We start from the raw sequence: 24115 nt of genomic DNA, 5'->3' as shown, positions 1-24115 counted from the left end.
AATAGTAACAAAAACAGCATGGTACCAGTACCAAAACAGGCGGGTGGACCAATGGTATAGAATAGAGGACACAGAGACCAATCCACAAAACTACAACTATCTTATATTCGATAAAGGGGCTAAAAGCATGCAATGGAGGAAAGATAGCATCTTCAACAAATGGTGCTGGGAAAATTGGAAATCCATATGCAACAAAATGAAACTGAATCCCCTTCTCTCACCATGCACAAAAGTTAACTCAAAATGGATCAAGGACCTTGATATCAAATCAGAGACTATGCATAGTCTGATAGAAGAAAAGGTTGGCTCTGATCTACATATTGTGGGGTCGGGCTCCAAATTCCTTAATAGGACACCCGTAGCACAAGAGTTAATAACTAGAATCAACAAATGGGACTTACTTAAACTAAAAAGTTTTTTCTCAGCAAGAGAAACAATAAGAGAGGTAAACAGGGAGTCTACCTCATGGGAACAAATGTTTACTCCTCACACTTCAGATAGAGCCCTAATATCCAGAGTATACAAAGAACTCAAAAAATTAAACAATAAGATAATAACCCAATCAACAAATGGGCCAAAGACCTGAACAGACACTTCTCAAAGGAGGACATACAATCAATCAACAAGTACATGAAAAAATGTTCACCATCTCTAGCAGTCAGAGAAATGCAAATCAAAACCACCCTAAGATACCATCTCACTCCAGTAAGATTGGCAGCCATTATGAAGTCAAACAACAACAAGTGCTGGCGAGGATGTGGGGAAAAGGGTAGGTACTCTTGAACATTGCTGGTGGGACTGCCAATTGGTGCGGCCAATATGAAAAGCAGTATGGAGATTCCTGGGAAAGCTGGGAATGGAACCACCATTTGACCCAGCTATTGCCCTTCTCGGACTATTCCCTGAAGACCTGAAAAGAGCGTACTACAGGGATACTGCCACATCGATGTTCATAGCAGCACAATTCACAATAGCTAGACTGTGGAACCAACCTCGATGCCCCTCAATAGATGAATGGATAAAAAAAAAATGTGGCATTTATACACAATGGAGTACTACGCAGCACTTAAAAATGACAAAATCATGGAATTTGCAGGTAAATGGATGGCACTAGAGCAGATTATGCTAAGTGAAGCTAGCCAATCCCTAAAAAACAGATGCCAAATGTCTTCTTTGATATAATGAGAGCAACCAAGAACAGAGCAGGGAGGAAGAGCAGGAGGAAAAGATTAACATTAAATAGCGTCATGAGGTGAGAGGGAAAGGGAGAGAAAAGGGAAATTGCATGGAAATGGAAGGAGACCCTCATTGTTATACAAAATTACATATGAGAGGTTGTGAGGGGAATGGGAAAAAAAATAAGGAGAGAAATGAATTACAGTAGATGGGGTAGAGAGAGAAGATGGGAGGGGAGGGGAGGGGGGATAATAGAGGATAGGAAAGGTAGCAGAATACAACAGTTACTATTATGGCATTATGTAAAAATGTGGATGTGTAACCGATGTGATTCTGTGATCTTTGTAATGTTTTGAATAACCAATTAAAAAAAAAAGAACTACATGACACAATTTAAAGCTCAAAGAAAGATAAGTCCACAATAAGCTAAGATAAATTTTAAAGGAGTATAAAGAACACCTAAATAGAAGAACCATAGGTCCTACTGTGCCTGAAACAGTCACTACTTGGCACCAATATTCTATCACCCTGTACTGCTTAAAGTGCAATTTTTATTTTAAGCTTCCAATTTCTGTCATAGCCTCATCTACTAGTTTATAAACCACTTAGAAAGGTTAAATCTGAAAGTCAACCATTAACAAGCTAAATCTTTTCACAACTTTCTCATGGACAATATACAGGACTTAGAAGTTGTTCTACTGTTACCTCAATTAATACACTTTGCAAACAGCTAAATTATATTAGTTTTATCATTATGTACTAACATTAGAATATCAGTTATTACCCAGTACTGGTTTTGTGGTCCTTTAGAAGGAATTAAAATTAGGTTTCTTAGGATTTATGCTATTTAAATTAAAAATATGTGACATTAATAAAAATTCAGCTTAAAAGTTCAACATTAAAGACAACATTTTTGGAGATAATAAAAAAATATAAATTTTGGTGTAATACCACACCAAATGAATCATGGTAAAAACACAATTATTACTGAAAATCTTACAGGGCAGACATGTACTTGCAAATCGTTTGGTGCATACCTAATTCCTGTTTCCAAACAAGCAATAATCTACCAAATGAAACAAACGACAGTTGTCAAATTTTACAAAATACTTTTAAATTGGTCTTTAGATTATCTGCAAAATTTTTGTGATGAAGATTAAATAAAAAAAAAGCCCTTCTCTAAGATAGTATACATGGCTCTCATTTTGCTACACATTATTGATCACATCTTTAAAATGTTTGCGTCTTTGAAGAATTAAGTATCTTGCAAAGCCATTAAACTCCAAAATCATCAGTTTTTTTAAGCTTTTATAAAATTACAAATATTAGAAAATATTACAAAAATATTTTAAAGTACACTAAAAATTATGTAAAAAAAATTTTTTTTTTCAAATGTCAACAGTCACTAGGGGACTGAAAGAGTGGTAGGCCCACAAGTCAACAATAAAATATCCAGGGGTAAGAGAAAATAGCACTTCCAAATTTTAAAGCTTTGAGTCTCTTATAGTCAAGAAGCTGTAATTCCAGTGGCTTGGGAGGCTGAGGCAGGAGGATCTCCAGTTCAAAAGCCAGTCTCAGCAAAAGCGAGGTGCTAAGCAACTCAGTGAGATCCTGTCTCTAAATAAAATACAAAATAGGGCTGGGAATGTGGCTCACTGGTTGAGTGCAATCCCCGGTATCCCTACTCCACACCAAAAAAGAAGCTAGACTCGTGTGCAGGGGGAGGAAAAGAACTTCAGAAAAGTGAGCCCCTTAGAAGACTATCTCCTCAGTGGAAAGCGAAATAAAATCATAATTCCATATACCAGATATATTTAACAAGGAAGTCTACCTATTTAGGTATTTTGATGGGAAAATTATAAATGTTTGGATTCTGAATTTTCTCTTCCTTTCTTAGAAAGGAATTCCCCAAAGCAACAAACACATTAGAAGACGTTAGATGCTGATGATACAGTGGCTAACCTAGCAAAGCAAACACAAAATTACCCCAGAGATTTTCACAGAAGAAAAAATAAATCAACGAAAGACTCTCCCACAACCAAAAACTTTGACTCACACAAAGAAAAAGAACATAGCATCAGCAAACACTAACGTATATTATATAGAAAATAGGAATGTTAGTACCCCTAAGAACCCCATAGTTGTAAAATCTGAAGTTATAAAAAGTCTAAAGCTGGGCTGAGATTGTGGCTAAGTGGTAGAGCACTTACCTAGCATGTGAGGCACTGGGTTTGATTTTCAGCACCACATACACATAAATAAAATAAAGGTCCATCAACAACGAAAAAATATGTTTAAAAAAGTCTTTTAAAGCTATGTATTTGGGGTTAGGAATGCAGCTCACTGGTATAGCTCTTGCCTCTGGAATGCACAAAGCCCTTGGTTGATACCAAGCACCTCCACTTCTCCCACCCCCAAAAAAGTTTGCTTTAAATGATTAAAGAATTAGGTGGAAAAAGAAATATCATAGGGGGGAAAAAAAGAGTACCATTAAAAAACGACCAAACAACAACAACAAAAAAACCCTAAGTAGACCTTAAAATGAATCAAATAGACATAAGAGAAAAAAATACAAGCCCTGAAATCAAATACTCTAGAAGAATTGAACAGCAAATGAGAGAAAGCAAAACATATGATGAGTCAATCAGAAAACCATTTTAAGAAAATTATCTAAAACACAATGTTACAGAGAAAGAGATAAAAAAAAATATGTAAAAGAGATTAAGACAAATCAGGACAGAATGAGGTGGCCATGTACAGGTTTAACTAGGATTCCAGAAGAAAATAACTGTAGAGAGTGTCTCACTACTGAGAAGGTCAAAAGAAAGACTTCAGTAATGGTCCTCAACTCCAGCTGTATCTTGGAAGCATCATCAATAAAGTTAATAAATTTTTTTAGAGAGAGAGAGAGAGAGAGAGAGAGAGAGAGAATGAATTTCAATATTTATTTTTCAGTTTTCAGCGTACACAACATCTTTGTTTGTATGTGGTGCTGAGGATCAAACCAGGGCCGCACGCATGCCAGGCGAGCGCACCACAGCTTGAACCACATTCCCAGCCCCTCAATAAAGTTTAAAAAAAAAAAAAAAGTACTTAGGTCCCCACCCTCAGAGATTTTGGAATTGGTGTGCAATAGGACACGGCATCTGTGGGTTTTTTTTTTTTCAATGTTTCCAAGTTATTTTCAGGAACATACAGGGTTGAGAACCAGTGATCCATACCTAGACATAGCTAATGAAACCATAGAATAAAAACAGAAAAATGTTAAAAATAGCTAGGGAAGACAAATAGAATTAATTTAACAAAATTATACCACATTCATATATAAAGAAACCAGAGGAAATTTCACTTTTAAGTATATGCAGAAGAAAAGAAGTTTAATAGAGTAGAGAAGGGAGACCAGGGGGAGGGCAGAAGGGTGGAAAAAGCAGGGAAAGGGGCTTGAAATCAAATTTCTTGCATGTATGATTTTGTCAAAATGAAACTAATCACTATGTATAATTATGATGCTCTAATAAAAAATTTTTAAATAACTAGCAAGAAGTAACACTATCTACACAGTAACAACCTAGATAGGTAGTCTGACTGCTCAGTAATAATAGCCAAAAGAAAAACAGAATAGTAAATTCAACAAGAAAATAACAGTCACCCTAAACATTCAACTATCATTCAATATCATTTAATAGTGGTAATGAAACAGACACTTCTAGTCAAAGTCTAAGAAAGCTTACCACTTAAAAGGCTCTACTGAAGCTAGAAACACAAAGAACCTAAAGTGAAATGGGGTATATAAGAAGAAATCAAAAACAAAAACAAAACTGTTAAAATTCACATCCATATCTCATTTTTCCTCACTAAATCATTACCCAAAATATGAGTCTTTCTGGTCGTCTATCTCAGTAGTTCACAAACATGACTGGACAAATTAACCAGAGGGTCTAGCACAGTGGCACACATCTGTAATCCCAGCAGCTTAGGAGGCTGAGACAGGTGAATTGAAAGTTCAAAGCCAGCCTCCTCAGCAACTTAGCAAGACCCTGTCTCTAAATAAAATATTAAAGGGCAGGGAATGCGGCTCAGTGGTTAAGCGCCCCTGGGTTAAATCCCTACTAATAAATAACCAACAAGATGTTTTAAAATAAGAACAAATATGTGGCCTCACTCAGGATATAGTTTAACCTTAAGAAGTAAAAGCAAAAAAGCTTTTAAAAGTCCACCAGATCAAGAGGATAATCAGGTTTATGAACTTCAGATGCCAGCCTTTCTTTCATCCAGTAGTTCTCAATGATTCCTAAAATGGAAATATTAGTATTTTGCAGATTCTCAGGATGCATTCCAGACCTTCTGAATTAGAAATGCTCAGAGTGAACTTAGCAACTGTCTTAACAGCACCCCCAACAATTCTAATGTGAGCTTAACTTTTAGGAAATCTGCTTTAGCCTCAATATCCATACTCTTAATCTGTTTATACTTTCACATGAACAAATCCACTGCTGCTACCCTACCTACAAAATCATTCCATTTAGTCCTTTAGAAAGCTGTACTTAAGCCCAGTGACTTGAGGCTGAGGCAGAAGGGTTGCAAGTTCAAAGCCACGTCAGCAACTTTTTATTTTTTAGAACCCCAAGCCACATTCTCAGCCCTTTATTATATTTTATTTAGAGGAAAAAGTCTGGCCAAGTTGCTTAGGACCTCGCTGGGTTGCTGAGGCAGGCTTTGAATTCATGATCCTCTTGCCTCAGCCTTCCAAGCCACTAGGATCACAGCCTTGTGCCATGGTGGCCAGCTGCCTCAGCAACTGAGCAAGGCCTTAAGCAACTTAGCAAGACCCTGTCTTAAAATTAAAGGCGTGGTGTGTGTGTGTGTGTGTGTGTGTGTATGTGTGTGTGTGTGTGTAGCTGGAGGTGTGGCTCAGTGCCCACCCCCCCCCATTCGATCCCTGGTTATCAATAGCGGGGAGAGGGGGCCCTGTACCACAGTTAATCAATTCCCAAGCATTCTTAGAATTTGTTTTCATTCTTTTTGCTAGCTGATTAAAAACTGACCAATTCTCTTACAGAGTCCTCAGGTAGAGGCTGTTCATTCTCCCAAATACCATGTCAGCTCATAAAAGAGAGATCTATTCATTCCCTATATTATTCCAAAAAGATCCAGATAAAAATTCTCCTTTTTGAGACTGGGGTTGTAGCTCAGTGGTAGAGCTCTTGCCTCACACGTGAGGCACTGAGTTTGATCCTCAGCACCACATAAAAAAAATAAATCAATTAGAGGTATTGTGTCCATCTACAACTAAAAATATATTTTTTAAAAACTCCATTTTTTATAGATTTCTTCATTCCCATGGTTTCCACTGTCAATTATTTGATACCAAGAACCAAATTTCTCTTGTACTGTTGAGATCAGGAAACCACTGCTGTGTGACATCTCTATTTGATGTTCCACAGGAACCTCAAACTCAATATATACAAATCTGAACCTACTAGGTTCTTCTATATTCTCTGACAGCAATGAACAGCACACCACTCATCTAATTATCAAAGTCCAACTCTAAAAGCCTAGAAGTCATTGATACAATCCCTTAAACATTCAATTAATTACCAATTACTGTCAATTTTACCTTCTACAAGTTCTCCAATGCCGCAGTCTGGCTGGGCACAATTCAGGAGCCACTTGTCAAAAGAAACGAACTTTATTTTTAGAACCACACACACCAAACAAAACAGCTCCTCAGGAAAAACCTTCAGAGCCCAACTGCCATCACCGGCTTCCCACAAGCCTCTCCACCTCCCCCATCCTCCTCCTGCTCTTGAGACCGGTTGGCTGGGTCGCATGGGCGGAGCCAAATAAGTCCCCCAACGAGCAACTCTTTCGCTCAGTAGTTCTGGATCACAAACTTATCAATGATAATTTCATCACAACTATGTAATACAAATCAATAAAAAAGGAATTATCAAATTAGATTCAAAGGAATCCTTAAAACTTAAAGAGAGCTATAACTGGTGATTTCATCTACATAAACAGTACAGTATCTCAATACAACAAATTTTTAGTTTATATTATATTATAAACAGTATCACCTCAACATGTTCATAAGATGAGCAAAATAGGAACACTATAAAAAATTAAAACTCATAAAAATAAAATATTTGGAAAAGAAAATTAAAACTTACCATACACACCTGTAGAAGGAGTAGAATTGTTCATGGTAGAAGATCCGTTAATAATACCAGAAGAAAGAAGTTCATCAGACCCCCGCTGAAAAGCAAAACCAATCATCAATTAATGAAATAGGTTTTAGATAATGGTTTATATTTACTACTAAAAATATTAAGAGCTAATTAACTTAATATTTTAGTATGAAGACATTTAGAAATTCTTGAGCATCACAAAATCTAAAGTTTGGAAGTGAACTGTATGATAAGGAAAAATTATAACACATTCACATGACTAATAATAGCTTTAAAAAAAACTGCAATTGCAAAAATGGGAGTATAATCTTTCAACCATTTTCCCCCCAAAATCCAGTTCCCCAGAATGTGGTACTTTAGTACTAAACCGTATTTAGGTGGTTGCATTCTGATATTCTTTCTATGATATATATAAACATTCAAGTAATTTTTGTTGCCCTCCTTAGAATCCTGATTTTTCAATACCTATATTTTTTTTAGGATTTTAAAAAAAATTTTTTTAACGGGGGGGGGGGGGGGAGAGAGAGAGAGAGAGAGAGAGAGAGAGAATGAATTTTTTAATATTTATTTTTCAGTTTTCGGCAGACACAACATCTTTGTTTGTATGTGGTGCTGAGGATCGAACCTGGGCTGCAAGCATGCTAGGCGAGCGCGCTACCGCTGAGCCACATCCCCAGCCCCAATACCTATATTTTTTAAATAGAACTCAAAATACAATTTATTTCTATATTGAACAAATTCTTTAAAATCAGTGATTTTTCAACCATTAATTCTAATGTGTACTATGTCTTAAATATTTTATTCAGAAAACTGAAAATCGCAATTCCCCCAAAGATAAAGATTAAGGCTTCACTTAAAGCATAGGTCTTCCTGATAATTTCTAAAATGTAGGTCTTATTGGGCTTTGTAGCCTTATAATTATCAGACAAACCTTGTAGTTCACTGGCTACATGGAGATATAGAAAGATAAAACTTTTTGCAATTTTAAATATAGTAAAAATCTAACTCTAAAATCTGGAACAAGACAGGGACGCCCTCTATCACCACTTCTATTCAATTTAGTTCTCGAAGTACTAGCCAGAGCAATTAGACAGACAAAAGAAATTAAAGGCATAAAAATAGGAAAAGAAGAAATTAAATTATCGCTATTTGCGGATGACATGATAATATACTTAACAGACCCAAAAGGGTCTACAAAGAAGCTGCTAGAGTTAATAAATGAATAGAGTTAATAAATGAATAAATGAATTCAGCAAAGTGGCAGGTTATAAAATCAACATGCATAAATCAAAGGCATTCCTGTATATCAGCAACAAAACCTCTGAAATGGGAATAAGGAAAACCACTCCATTCACAATATCCTCAAAGAAAATAAGATACTTGGGAATCAACCTAACAAAAGAGATGAAAGATTTATACAATGAAAACTACAGAACCCTAAAGAGAGAGATAGAAGATCATCTCAGAAGATGGAAAAATGTACCCTGTTCATGGATAGGCAGAACTAACATCATCAAAATGGCGATATTACCCAAAGTTCTCTACAGGTTTAATGCGATGCCAATCAAAATCCCAACGGCATTTCTTGTAGAAATAGACAAAGCAATCATGAAATTCATATGGAAAAACAAAAGACCCAGAATAGCAAAAGCAATTCTAAGCAGGAAGTGTGAATCTGGAGGTATAGTGATACCAGAGGTCAAACTGTACTACAAAGCAATAGTAACAAAAACAGCATGGTACTGGTACCAAAACAGGCAGGTGGACCAATGGTACAGAATAGAGGACACAGAGACTAATCCACAAAGTTACAACTATCTTATATTTGATAAAGGGGCTAAAAGCATGCAATGGAGGAAGGATAGCATCTTCAACAAATGGTGCTGGGAAAATTGGAAATCCATATGCAACAAAATGAAATTGAATCCCTTTCTCTCGCCATCCACAAAAATTAACTCAAAATGGATCAGGGAGCTAGATATCAAATCAGAGACACTGCGTCTGCTAGAAGAAAAAGTTGGCTCCGATCTACATATTGTGGGGTCGGGCTCCAAATTCCTTAATAGGACACCCATAGCCCAAGAGTTAATAACAAGAATCAACAAATGGGACTTACTTAAACTAAAAAGTTTTTTCTCAGCAAGAGAAACAATAAAAGAGGTAAATAGAGAGCCTACATCCTGGGAACAAATTTTTACCCCCCACACCTCAGATAGAGCCCTAATATCCAGAATGTACAAAGAACTCAAAAAATTAAACAATAAGATAACAAATAACCCAATCAACAAATGGGCCAAGGACCTGAACAGACACTTCTCAGAGGAGGACATACAATCAATCAACAAGTACATGAAAAAATGCTCACCATCTCTAGCAATCAGAGAAATGCAAATCAAAACCACCCTAAGATACCATCTCACTCCAGTAAGATTGGCAGCCATTATGAAGTCAAACAACAATAAGTGTTGGCGGGGATGTGGGGAAAAGGGTACACTTGTACACTGCTAGTGGGGCTGCAAAATGGTGAGGCCAATTTGGAAAGCAGTATGGAGATTCCTGGGAAAGCTGGGAATGGATCCACCATTTGACCCAGCTATCGCACTTCTCGGACTATTCCCTGAGGACCTTAAAAGAGCGCACTATAGGGATACGGCTGCATCAATGATTATAGCGGCACAATTCACAATAGCTAGACTGTGGAACCAACCTAGATGCCCCTCAATAGAGGAATGGATAAAAAAAATGTGGCATCTATACACAATGGAGTATTATGCAGCACTAAGAAATGCCAAAATCATAGAATTTGCAGGGAAACGGATGGCATTAGAGCAGATTATGCTAAGCGAAGCTAGCCAAGCCCTAAAAAACAAATGCCAAATGTCTGCTTTGATATAAAGAGAGCAACTAAGAACAGAACAGGAAGGAAGAGCATGAGGAAAAGACTACAGTAAACAAAGACGAATGGGGGGAGAGAAAGGGAGAGAGAAGGGAAAGCATATGGAAATGGTAGGAGACCTTCAATGATACATAAAATTATAAGAGGTTATGAGGGGCAAGGGGGAGGGAAAAAAGGGAGAGAATTGAACAACAGCAGAGGAGGTAGAGAGGGAAGATGGGAGGGGGGGAGAGGAGGGGGGATAGTAGGGGATAGGAAAGGTAGCAGAATACAACAGTCACTAATATGGCATTATGTAAAAATGTGAATATGTAACAGAGGTGATTCTGCAATCTGTATTTGGGGTGAAAATGGGAGTTCAAAACCCAATTTGAGTCAAATGTATGAAAGATGATATATCATGAGCTATGTAATGTTTTAAATAATCAATAAAAAAAAAGAAAAAAAATCTAAATGTACCCAACATGGTTTTTATGTATGAGAAATTTGGTAAAGTATGTGTTACTAATAGATATATTTTCTACATACATGTGAGGTTAGGATCAATGTTTCATTTGAAAATCAAGTTAGTTTGATATTAGAATCCACTTCCACTATTTCTGGCAATAATGTTAAAATGTCAACAAAATATTATAATTACATTAAAATGTAAAAGGCGGGTGAGGCTTTAGCTCAGTGGCAGAGTCTTCCCCTAGCATGTGTGGCACACTAGTTTCCATCTTTAGCACCATATGAAAGCAAACAATAAACGCAATCTGTCCATCTAAAAAGTTGGGTATGTAAGCCAGTGGTAAAGCACTTCGGGTTCAATGTCCAGTATTACAAATTTTAAAAACCAACTTTGAATAAGAGTTAAGACCATAAGTGTACATGCATGAAATTGAACAACAAATCCCACCATTATGTACAACTATAAATCACTAATAAAAAAAATACAGAGAGGGCTGGGGATGTGGCTCAAGCGGTAGCGCGCTCGCCTGGCATGCGTATGGCCCGGGTTCGATCCTCAGCACCACATACAGACAAAGATGTTGTGTCCGCCAAATACTAAAAAAATAATAATAATAAAACGTTAAAATTCTCTCTCTCCCTCTCTCTCACTCTTTTAAAAAAAAATACAGAGGAAAAAAAAAGACCTTATCAACATACACCTATCAGAACTAAAATAAAACAGTGACAAACTCTTGACAAGGATGTGGAAGAATCTGGCTCTTTGAATACACAGCTGGTAGGAATGTAAGACAGTACATTTTGAGGGTTTTTTTTTTTTTAACTAAACATAAAATGTTATCTTAAAAGATGACATGTTCTTGGAAGGGTGGGAATATAGCTCAGTGATATAGTGTTTGCATAGCATGTGTGAGACCTAGGTTTGAGCCCCAGGACTATCAAAAAAAAAAAAAAAAGACATACTCTAAAATAAATAATATGATTTTACTCATACAATATTCTCAAAATGACCATTCGCAGTGGGTACAGACAATTGGGGGAAGGTGAAATGATTATAAAAGGGTACCAATAAGGGAGATCTTTGTGGTGATAGCCTAGTTCTATATCTTGATTTTGGTGGTAGTTACATGAATCTGTATATGCCATAAAATGAAACAGAAAAATAAATATGGAAATAAAAATGCCATATAAAGGCATTGTATCAGTGTCTCCATCCTTGTTTTAATAATATACTATAATTATGTAAGACATAAGTATTGAGAAACTTGGTGAAGTGTTCATAGGACCTTTTTATGGTATTTTTACACTTTGCTATGAATCTCTAATTGCTTAAAAATTTTAAAGTAAAATAAAAACAATAATCTAAGATAAGAGATATTTCATGTTGAGGCAGAGAACTCCTACTGGCTTGAGAGGCTTCTTAGACTAGTCATCACTAACACCTGTGCTGAACCCACCCACAGTTCACTGTCACTGTTCATCCCCACACTATGCTTTAAAGATCAACAATATTCAAAACAGAACCACATGGATTCCTTATGGAAATCTATGTGTAAGGTAAAAAAAAAAAAAAAAAAAAAGAAAAGAAACTATAATTATAGAAGAGAGACTACATACACCAGAAAATAATATAACTTTAAATTTGTTCATATAGTAGCCTCTCCTGAATACAAAGGGATACAATACTCAAGGAAGAGGCAAATAAGAAATTGACTAAAGGAATAAAAGTGAGATTGGTGCAAAAATGAATAAATAAACAAATACCTCAAAAGTCAAACATTTCATGGAAAGGATTAGAAAGTAAAAAATGCAAACAATTTTCTACCATCTAAATAAATTACCTGCTGTAAGGAACCAACTCTTTCTATAATTTTAATATTAAAAAAAAACCTCAAAGAAAAAAAAAAGAAATGTTCAAGAAAGCACTTTCTTGGATGCACCTGAGATTACCTGAAAGACTTCTAGGAAATAAATTTAGCTGTGAATACAGGTCCCAGCCATGGCTTGCCAGCTAAGAATTTTTAAAGTTCATGGCAATCTTCATAATGCACACTTTTAATTTTTGGAGAAAAAGTGATTCATGTTTCTTCTATTTCTATCTCATTCAATAAATGGTTACCTAATTTCCTACCAAATAAATATCTAACCATTAACATGAAATTATTTTGTTATTTACTGAATCAAGTCTAATTATACTGTGATAGCAATGAAAAGCTCTAATCTGAAAAAAAAAAAGAAAAAAAAAAGCTCTAATCTGGATCGCCTTCTCAGCCATATAATTTTCCCCAAATACATCAGCATTTATGCTGCTTGTTTTTATTCTCATCTTCTGCCTCAAACACTATCTCTTCAATACTGGTCACAGACAATGGTGCTACATTCTTGAAATTGTTTTCATTCCAAAAGTAAAAAGGTTCAACTTAATTTTGTTTTCAACATGACAATGTGTGTGGTTCTAGGACTTTAGTATAGTTCACATAATACACTCTTTCTGTATAAATAATATCAGTATCGAGTTTTTTCAAATATGTGTACAAAGTTTTTTCTCAGCTACTTTGAGCTCTATTATTGCACCTTATACTAGATTATATTCCATCACAGCCTGTGGTGTCAGGTGTAAAATCTCTTGGCTGTGCATTATAATCTTATGTCCAGTTTTAAAATAAATGCTCTATACCAGGTCTCACTCAGAGATTCTTTTTTTAAAAATATTTATTTTTGGTTACAGTTGGACCCAATACCTTTATTTCACTTATTTATTTTTATGTGGTGTTGAGGATCGAACCCAGTGTTTCACACATGCAAAGCAAGTACTCTACCCTGAGCCACAACCCCAGCCCTCACTCCAAAGATTCTTAATCCATAGGTCTACAATAGAACCTGGACACCTAGACAGTTCCAAAGCTCCATAGCTGATTGTAATATGTAGCCAACTGAGAACCACCACAACAGATATGTAATGAACACAGAGCAGAACAGTCAGTAATGTAGTTAAAAATGTAGTCTTCTAGAGTAAATCAAATCTAGGTTTGAATTTAGGCTCCACAAAATAAATTACCTTTATATTATACAAATTATTTAACCCTCTCTAAGACTCAGTTTGCTCACTTAGATGAATCAGAATGATACCCACTCTGATGAGTTGCTCTGAGGATCATTATTTCTAGTATATAGGTTTCATTAAACACTGGCAATAAGTTTAATAATTACTTGGTCCTTTTCAAAAGCTATATATGCCAATAGTTACTTATATTCAATGCAATTAATACTGGAAAGTAATCACCTAAAAGTGAGAATTATTCTTTCAATATGGAAAACTTTCTAAAATTTCTAAAGGAAACATTCCCTTAATACATTTTTTTAATTTCCTTCTCAGATAAATTATAGAAGACTTGATTTGATAAAATGGTCTTAGAAACTGAAAGCAGTAATTTCACATTCTATATAGCAAACTCTTAAAATGTGTATCCATTTTTAATAACTAGAGTTGATTTTTACTTTGTTTAGAATTGTATGGGAGATTAAAATCTCATTGATGATTAACCTTAACAGAATAAAAACAAAACATGTTATTTTCCTATGCATTAGGACTTCTCCAGAATACTGTGATATTTTTTTAAAGGGGGGAAATGTCCTTTTTATATGTTACCATCCTTATTTAAACCTCTATGCATACTCATCCAATTACCTCATTATCTGTAGATTTTAAATCATTTTTTTCATTTTATGATTCATACATCTTACTACACATTTTGTGAAGTTACAATATGAATCTATGAGTGTCTCTATAACCCTTTCAACTGATAGGTTTTTCAAGTTGTTAAAGTCTTCACAATTATTTTTAAAAATTATGTCATCTATAACTATTTCCCTATTATTAACTGTGCTTCCAAATTATTGCTATAAATCATGCTGCAATAATTCTTTTAGAACAGCATTTTCCTGTATTTTTATCTGTAGATGGGAGAAAATCTTTGCTATCTACTCTTCTGAGAGAGAATGAATATCTAGAACATGTAAAGAGCTCAAAAAACTTTACATCAAAAAAGTCAAATAACCCAATTAATAGGCAAATGAACTAAATAGACACTTCTCAAAAGAACAAATACAAATAGCCAATAAATGCATGAAAAATGTTCAACATCATTAGCAATTACAGAAATGCAAACCAAAACTACACTGAGATTTTATCTCACATCAAAAAACGGCAGTCACCAAGAATACAAATAATAATAAATGCTGCAGAGAATGTAGAGAAAAAAGGAGCACTTTTACATTGTTGGTGGGACTATAAATTAATACTACTACTATGGAAATCAGTATGGAGGTTCCTTGAAAGATTATGCATGGAACCACGACATGACCCAGCTATGCCACTCATCAGTATTTACCCTGAATAATTACTACAGTGATACATACATACTCATGTTTACAGCAGCACAATTCCCAATTCAAACTATGGAACCAGCCTAGGTGTCTGTCAGTGGATGAATGGATAAAGAAAATGTGGAATATATACACAATGGAATTTTAATTATGCATAAAAAATTATGTCATTTTCAGGAAAATGAATGGAACTTGAGACCATCGTGTTAACTGAAATAAACCAAATTCAGGTCAAGGATCCTATGTTTTCTTTCATTTGCAGAAGCTGGAGAAGTAAAAGGAAATCAAAAGATCAGTAGAGGAAAGCAACCAAGGGGTAGCAGGTGGGGAGCGGGGAGGAGGGAAGCGCTGGGGAGTGATATTGGCCAAATTATATTGTTACATTATGTCATTTATGAATATGTAACAACAAATCCCATCATTATGTACAACTATAATGCACCAATTAAAATATGGGGAAAAACAGCATTTTTCCTAGATTTTGTATTTTATTTGTAGAATAAATCTTCAAGAGTAAAACAGACAATTTTTGATTACGTGAAAAGTAAAGCTACTGTTTTAGTCAGCTTTTTTCATTACTGCAACCAAAAGATCTTATAAGAACAATTAGAGGAGGAAAAGTTTATTTTACGGCTCACAGTTTCAGAGGTCTCAGTCCACAGACAGCTGCTCCATTCCTTGGGGCTTAAGATAAAGATGAACATCATGGTGGAAGAGTACAGAGGTGGCTCAAGACATCACACCAAGAAGCAGAAAGAAACTAACCTCAACAACTATATACCCCAAAGGCACAACCCCAATGACCTACTTCCTTCAGCCATACCCTACCAGCCATATCAGGGGACACTGGGTTGAAGCTCTCACAACCCAATCACTTCACCTCTAAATCTTCTTCTGTTGCCTCACACAAGAGCTTTAGGGGGACACCTAAATATCCAAACTTACAACAGCTGCAAAAAAACTCAAATTCCCATAGAACATGTAGAATAATTTCAAGTTATTAGTATGCTGAGTGACTACTAAGAAGCATTTTATCTCTACAGGCTGTCTTCCAAATATTGTTAAAATTAGCACATGACTGCCTCATTTTAATATGACTCAGTGTTTGAGTAACAAAGAATTTAACCTTGCCCAAAGAGAGGTATAGCTTTTGCCTTCTCCTGGGAAGCAATCTCTAAGCTCTTGGAATGTCATGTGTAAGAGGGCTACCTTTTTTTTCTCTCCAGCCTAGGGGCTTTGGGTTACCAGGTAGTCCTCACTATAAGAGCTGACTATACATCATTTAGTTAGGGGCCTGTGGGTCATGCCTGGAGCAGCTGGAGATGTTAGACAAAGATAACCCTTGTGGGAAACCAGTTATGTTCACATAATGGAGCCCCTATATAAACTGTAAACACCAAAGCTCTGGTGAGCTTTCCCGGTTGACAATGCACCATACCTACTACCACACAGTGAAGCTGAGAAAGTAATGTGTCCATGGGGAGAACACCAAAGCTCCAAGTTTGGTTATTTCCTTGGACTCTGCCTTATATGTTGTTCCCTTGGTTGATTTTAACCTGTAGCCTTTCTATGTAATAAACCATAGTTTAATAGCTTTCAGTGTATTGTGTGCCCTAGCAAATTATCAGACCTGAGGGTAGTAATTTGGAGAACTTGCTAGACTTAAAAGTGGTATAAGAAAAACAAGACTTGTATGGACTGTGTCTCATGATTTCACAAGTGTCCTAACTCTTCACAGGGTTAAATGATGAATCATTAAACATAATCAAATTATTCATTTAACAAAACTTTTTAAACTTTATTCTTAACTTTTGAATTACCACTGAACTTCTAACTGTTAAAAAAAATCAGCTGGAAAATGTGATCTAAGATTCAAGCACAGGAAAATTAGAAATCAATTTAAATTTATTCATCTTAAATTAATGCAACCTCTTAACTGTCACATTCAAAATATACACACAAAATATCAATTAAATAAGGAAATGGCGAACACTGCAAGATTCTTCAAAATAAATGACTAAGTTGGATAATTCTACTAAGGTCTTTCAATGATATAAAGAGCTTTTAAAAAATAGAATAAAACATGCTTTAAATAATGCATACATAAAGGAAATTCTAGAGCATCAAGTGATATACTGAAACAGATATTTTTATTGTCTTACATTACACAATAAACACACACCAAAAAAAGACTCTGAAATTTATATTTGGAATCCTATTCATCAGTGATGGGGTTTATCACTCATCACACAGAATAAACCAGACTCAAATTATTATGATACTGGTAACATTTTTTTACCCTAGTAATTTCAGAATGTGATAAACAAAAGAACAAAAGGAGTTTACATCTGAAAATGTAGTCATTAAAAAGTCTTAAGCTGGACTGAGTTTGTGGCTCAGCCACAAGTAGAGCGCTTGCCTAGCACATGCACAGCCCTGGGTTCGATCCTTAGGACCACATAAAAATAAATAAATAAAATAAAGATATTGTGTCCAGCTACAATTAAAAAATAAGTATTTTTTAAGTCTTAAGCTACAATTTACTGGCCAAGTTTTCCCCCCAAGAATTTATTTTCAAATTATGGGGGGGGGGATTTCATATTATAAAGCTTAAATCCCAAGAGTTATGTTACTTTGTAAAACATGATAAAAAACATAATTAGTTCTATATTGTCACTTTAAACACTTCTTTTAATAAAGAAATAAACCTTTCTTTCCTAGACACAATTTTTTTCTCAAAAACATACAGCTATTTCAGTATAAAATAATTTTTTACTGAAAATTATATACCCTAAGTGTCTATAAGTAATTTTCCTTAATAGCAGAGGAGAAATAATGCAGACGTAACTAAAACTCAAAATTTCTCCCATTAGGTTTGAGTGCTATAAGAAATGTGGCTTAAGGGCTGGGGATGTGGCTCAAGCGGTAGCGCGCTCTCCTCGCATGCGTGCGGCCCGGGTTCGATCCTCAGCACCACATACCAACAAAGATGTTGTGTCCGCCGAGAACTAAAAAATAAATATTAAAAATTCGCTCTCTCTCCCCTCTCTCTCCTCTCTCACTCTCTCTTTAAAAAAAAAAAAAAAAGAAATGTGGCTTAAGGGAAGAATGAAAGATATTCCAGCACAATGAAAAGACTTAAAAAATGAAAGGATGAGTGATTGTAGACTATCAAGAAAACAAAATTGTTTAAAAAGAGAAGGAAAATAAAATATTTTGTATCAACAGTTAACAAATTAACAGTGCACAAAGGCAGCCTTAACAGGACAAATAATAAAGATATAATGGGGAGGAGGAACAGACACTACTGAATCAACAGTCTCCTTAGAAACACACAGTAAATTTACATTGAGTCCAGCAGTTTCCTGCAGACTTGTTAGCTCTCTGGTTAAGTCAACACACTAATCAGCTTCACTTCCCTCAAGTATCAATTATTGAAGCTCCTTCCTGATTGAAGAGGGGAAAAAACTAACAGGATCAACAGGGCAAAGGAATAATGCAATAAAGCAACACAAATAAAGTGTTTCATTATCAAATTTGATGAGAATTGGTTTTATTTAGCATTAAAGTGAGAGTATTAATATGATAAAAGGTAATACACACAACTGAAAGACAGACACTGATATAAAATGTAAGGAAGATTCTAAAAATAAATCATTAATTCATGTTAACCTTCAGATCATAGCTAAAATATATGTGATGATTCGTTTTAGCCTACCAGATACAAGGGGGGAGGAGATGGAGAAGGAGCAGGGAGAAGAGCAGCAGCATCACTAGGTCCAATTTATTTTTAACCCCAGATATCTGTTTTCCATCATTTCATACAAATCTTCCCTCAATTTTATGCCAATCCTGTGACCCATTTATTCTACATATAAATATCATTTTATATTAGAACTTAAATAAGAATACCTGTATATAGTTACTCTTTATAAGAGCAAAAGAAACAAAATACAATGATAACTAGTATGGATTGATTAGTATATGCCACATACTGTTCAACATACTTTTTATATTCCTATTTTATGAAAGCTAAGAAGCCATTGATTTGAAGAACCCATCATTTTATCTAACATCTAAAAAGTAAAAATGCTGCCAATTAAATTATACCTATCAAATTTAGGATGCATCCTGATACAGAAAATGTAGGTATGGGGGGAAAAAAGGCCTTAGAATCAATGCATTGAATCTTTACAAAATTCCAAGAATTAAGTACTATTATGCTGACCAACATTGGTACAAGATGTTATACCCCATTGTTAAAAATACTAATTCTATCCTTTTTCTTTCTACATTTTAAGTTCTGGACCTCTCTCAAATGCCTTTTCACAAGGTAATAACTAACAGAACGTTAAGTGCTTAACTTTAAAACCATAAGCTTATTTTTTGTGTAAGTGTGGGCGGGGGGTACTCAGGATTGAACTCAGGGGCATTCTACCATTGAGCCACATCCCCATCCCTATTTTTTATATTTTATTTAGAGACAGGGTCTCACTGAGTTGCTCAGTGCCTCGCTTTTGCTGAGGCTGGCTTTGGACTTGTGGTTCTTCTACCTCAGCTTACGGAGCTGCTGGGATTACAAGCGTGTGCCATCATGCCTGGCAGAAGCAACCTTTCTAAGGATAGCAATCTCAATCTTGCTACATTACATGCTTTCTACACATCAGCCAAGCCTAAAAAACAAACTAAATTTTAATTTTTTTAAGAGTTTTTTTTAAGAATTTTTAATATTTATTTTTTAGTTCTCGGCGGACACAACATCCCTGTTGGTATATGGTGCTGAGGATCGAACCCGAGCCGCACGCATGCCAGGCGAGCGCGCCACCGCCCGAGTCACATCCCCAGCCCAAAGAGTTATCTCATTAACAATGGAACCCAAGGGCTGGGGATGTGGCTCAAGCGGTAACGCGCCTGCCTGGAATGCGTGCGGCCTGGGTTCGATCCTCCAGCACCACATACAAAGATGTTGTGTCCGCCAATAACTAATAAATAAATAAATATTAAAAAAAAAAAAACAATGGAACCCAGACACCCTTCTTCAAAATTAAGGTTGTATTTCCAACACTGGAGGCAAACAAAATATCAGAGACAGATATAACAAAAGATACAGGCTAGGGAGTTCAGGCATTTGGACTCAAGTCCTGGCTCCACTGATTGTTGTATTATAGATAAGTTATTTGGTATATTTCCACCTCAGTTTCCTATCTGAAATAGTGAAAATAAAAAATTATTTTCTTCAGTGTTACTGGTAAGGATTACATGCTATTATTAAAAGAAGTTCCTGGGCTGGGATTGTGGCTCAGCAGTAGACTGCTGGCCTAGCATGTGCAAGGCACTGGGTTCTATCCTCAGCACCACATAAAAATAAATAAAATAAAGGTATTGTGTACTACTGAAAAAGTAAAAATAAAATAAAAGAAGTTCCACTCCTCACTTAGTCCCTATTGAAGTCTCTCTGAGGTTAAATGACAATCAGAACAGCAAGGGTCTTATACCAATGGTCATGACATACAATCATGATATCCAACTGTTTAGCAACAGTTAAATACCAATATACATCATGAATTTACAGAGGAGAAAATGGACTTTATTATAAATGATATGTGGACAATTGGGGAGCCATCTTAAGACAATAATGACTCTATATCTTTTTTTTTTTTTAAAGAGAGAGGGAGAGAGGAGAGAATTTTTTTAAGAGAGTGAGAGAGGAGAGAGAGAGAGAGAGAGAGAGAGAGAGAGAGAGAATTTTTAATATTTATTTTTCAGTTCTCGGCGGACACAACATCTTTGTTAGTATGTGGTGCTGAGGATCGAACCCGGGCCACACGCATGCGAGGCAAGCGCGCTACCGCTTGAGCCACATCCCCAGCCCTATGACCCTATATCTTAAATCCCTCATTAGAAGAAAGCCCAAGTGTATGAAGATGTAAATCAATTTTTAAAAAATCAGAAAAGTATTAGAAGAAAATAGAAGTAAATCCTTTATAATCCTCAAATGGGGAAAGTCACTTATGACTTAAAATCCAGAGCTAAACAACAACAATAAATTCAGTTATCCAAAAATAAAAAGGTTTGGTATGACAGAAAACTTCATAAGCAAGTCAAAAGACACAACAGGAAAAATATTTATAGTTCATTACAGGCAAAGGGTTTACCTATTTTACAAGGAGCTTCGAGAAGTTGAGAAGAAAAAGACTGTGCCTACAGAAATATAGGATGAGAACCTTGGTCCTTAAAAATAAAAAATGTGCTCTACCTTACTCTTAACAGTGCACAATACTAGAAATAAGAATCCATCAGTGGAGATCCTTGTAATTGGGCTGGGGCTATAGCTCAGTTGGTAGAATGTTTGCCTTGCATGCACAAGGTCCTGTGTTTGATCCTCAGCACCCCCCCCCCCCAAAAAATAAGAAAGAAAAAAACTGGGAGACAGAGAGAATGGAAGAGAGAGAGAATGGGAGGGAGAGAGAGAATGGGAGAGAGAATGGGAGAGAGAATGGGAGAGAGAATGGGAGAGAGAGAGAATGGGAGAGAGAGAGATATTATCCTTGTAATTGCTGTTTTCTCAAAATATTTTGCAGCTGTTAAAAAATACTGGCCAGGTGTGGTGGTACATGCCTGCAATTCCAGGTACTCAGGAGGTTAATGCAAGAGGATCACAAATACAAAGCCAGCCTGGGCAACTTAGGAAGCCCCCGTCTTATAAAATTTTAAAAAGGTGTCAGGTGGGGCTGGGGATGTGGCTCAAGCAGTAGGTAGCGCGCTCGCCTGGCATGCGTGCGTCCCGGGTTCGATCCTCAGCACCACATACCAACAAAGATGTTGTGTCCGCCGAGAACTAAAAAATAAAAATATTAAAAATTCTCTCTCTCTCTCTCTCTCTCCCCCCCCCTCTCTCACTCTCTCTTTAAAAAAAAAAAAAAAAAAAAAAGTGTCAGGTCCAACAGCATATACCTGGAATCCCAGAGATTCAGGAGGTTAAGGCTAGAAGATCCCAAGTTTAAGGCCAAGTTTGGCAATTTAGCAAAACCCAGTTCCAAAATAAAAAATTAAAATGCCTGGGGATATAGCTCAGTGGTAGAAAGTTGATATTGGTCTGTTCCAGTTTTCTGTGTCCTTAAGATTCAGTTCTGGTAGATTTTGAGTTCAGAAACATATCCATTTGTCCTAAGTTTTCCAGTCTGCTAACATATATGTGGTCATAATGGTCCCTAATAATCCTTTGCATTTCTGTGGTATATTGGTTGCAATGCCTCCTTTTCAATCTCATTTGTGTCTCCTCTTTTGCCTTGATTAGTCTCACTAAAGGTTTTCCAATTTTGCTCATTTTTCAAAAAACCAGCTCTTTGTCCTATTGGAGTTTCTTTGGGGGGTGGGGGGACTTGATTCCTAGTTTTCATTATTTTCCCACAACTCTCTATTTCATTCATTTCTTCTCTGATCTCTATTATTTCTTCTATAAATATGGGGCTTCCTTGATTTGTTCTTGTTTTTTTTTTGGGGGGGGGTGGGAATGGGGATTAAATCAGGGGTACTCGATCCCCAAGTCACATTCCCAGGCTCTATTTTGTATTTTATTTAGAGACAGGGTCTCATTGAGTTGCTTATTGCCTTACAGTTGTTGAGGCTGGCTTTGAACTTTCGATCCTCCTGCCTCAGCCTCCCAAGCCACTGGGAGTACAGGTGTATGCCACCCATCCTGGCTTTGTTTCAATAATTTTTTAAAAATTTCCTTGTGAATTCTTTGACCCATTGGTTGTTAAAGAGAATATGGTTTCATTTCTGTGTATCTGTACAATTTTTAAAGTTCCTTTTATTGATTCTACTTTTATTTCACTATAGTCAGAGAAGATACATGTTATGATTTAAATTTTCTTGGATTTGTTGACACTTGTTTTGTGGCCTACCATATGGTCTATCCTGGAGAATGTTCCATGTGCTGAGGAGAAGAATTTGTACCTTAAACTGTTGGATGAAATGTTGTAAATGCATATTGGTCCTTTGGGTCTACAGTATAGTTTATCTCTAATGTTTCTTTGTTGATGTTTTTTGTCTGATGTGTCCACAGATGAACCTGAGACACTGAACTCTCCAACTATGACTGTATTAGTCTCTCCTCTTAGATCTAATAATGTTACTTTATATAATTGGAAACTCCAGCATTGAATGCATATATATTTACAATTGTTATCCTCTCCTGCTGAATTTTCCCTTTTATCATTATATAGTGACCTTCACTGGCTCTTCAGTTTTTTATCTGAAGTCAGGTTTTTTTTTAAGAGCTACTATTTTATATTTTAGAGCTACTCGTGCTCACGTTTGGTTTCCATATGCATGGTGTATCTTTTCCTATCCCTTAGCTTTCAGTTTGTGTCTTTACTGTTGAAATCAGTTTACCAGGGACAACATATTATTAGCTCTGTACTTTTTATCCCTTCAGTTGGTCTATATCTTTTAATTGGCAGAATTTAACCTGCTTGAATTCAAGGTGGTAATTACTGACAAGTAAAGACATCCCTATTATTCTGCTAGTTTATGTTTTTTCTGGTTGTTCTGTATACCCTTTTGCTCCTTTCTTCCTCTTGTTCATCTTTGTAAGTTTGGTGGTTTTCTGTATTGAGAAGATTTGATTCTTTTCACTTTCTCTTTTGGGTATGTGGTCTGCTGTTGAGTTTGGAATCTTCCCATATTCTCACAATGGCAAGTTACCATTCCTCCACTTCTAACATAGGAACTCTTAAGTATTTCTTACATGGCCAGTCTGGCAGTGATAAATTATCTTGGAAAATATTTCTTCATTTTTCTGAAGGATAACTCTTCTTGGTAGGCAACTGTTTCTTTTGTTTTCATTGATGTTGTTTTTTTTCCTGTCAGGACTTTGAATGTATCATCATCCCACTCTCTTCTGCCTGTAAGGTTTCTGCTAAGATATCTCCTGTCAGTCTAATGGGGATTCTTTACTAAGTGATGTGACACTTTTTTCCTGATACTTTTAGAATTCTTTCTTGTACTTTTGACA

General features: G+C 35.9%; 1 protein-coding gene across 8 annotated transcripts in view; it reads right to left on the bottom strand.

The window, feature by feature from the left end:
* The window catches only part of PTBP3 (polypyrimidine tract binding protein 3), a 106035-nt gene that overhangs the window by 67954 nt on the left and 13966 nt on the right, over positions 1-24115 (bottom strand). For 5 of the 8 annotated variants that reach the window (XM_081279304.1, XM_081279307.1, XM_081279310.1 and 2 more), the window contains one exon: positions 7347-7431. In XM_081279304.1, coding sequence (XP_081135430.1) covers positions 7347-7431 — 85 coding nt within the window. The remainder of the gene's footprint in view (positions 1-7346; positions 7432-24115) is intronic. The other 3 variants (XM_081279305.1, XM_081279309.1, XM_081279308.1) reach the window with 1 other exon arrangement.

This window comes from Spermophilus citellus (assembly GCF_964194105.1).
Source record: "Spermophilus citellus genome assembly, chromosome: 2".
NCBI lineage: Eukaryota > Metazoa > Chordata > Mammalia > Rodentia > Sciuridae > Spermophilus > Spermophilus citellus.
This window is presented reverse-complemented; position numbering and strand designations above follow the sequence as displayed.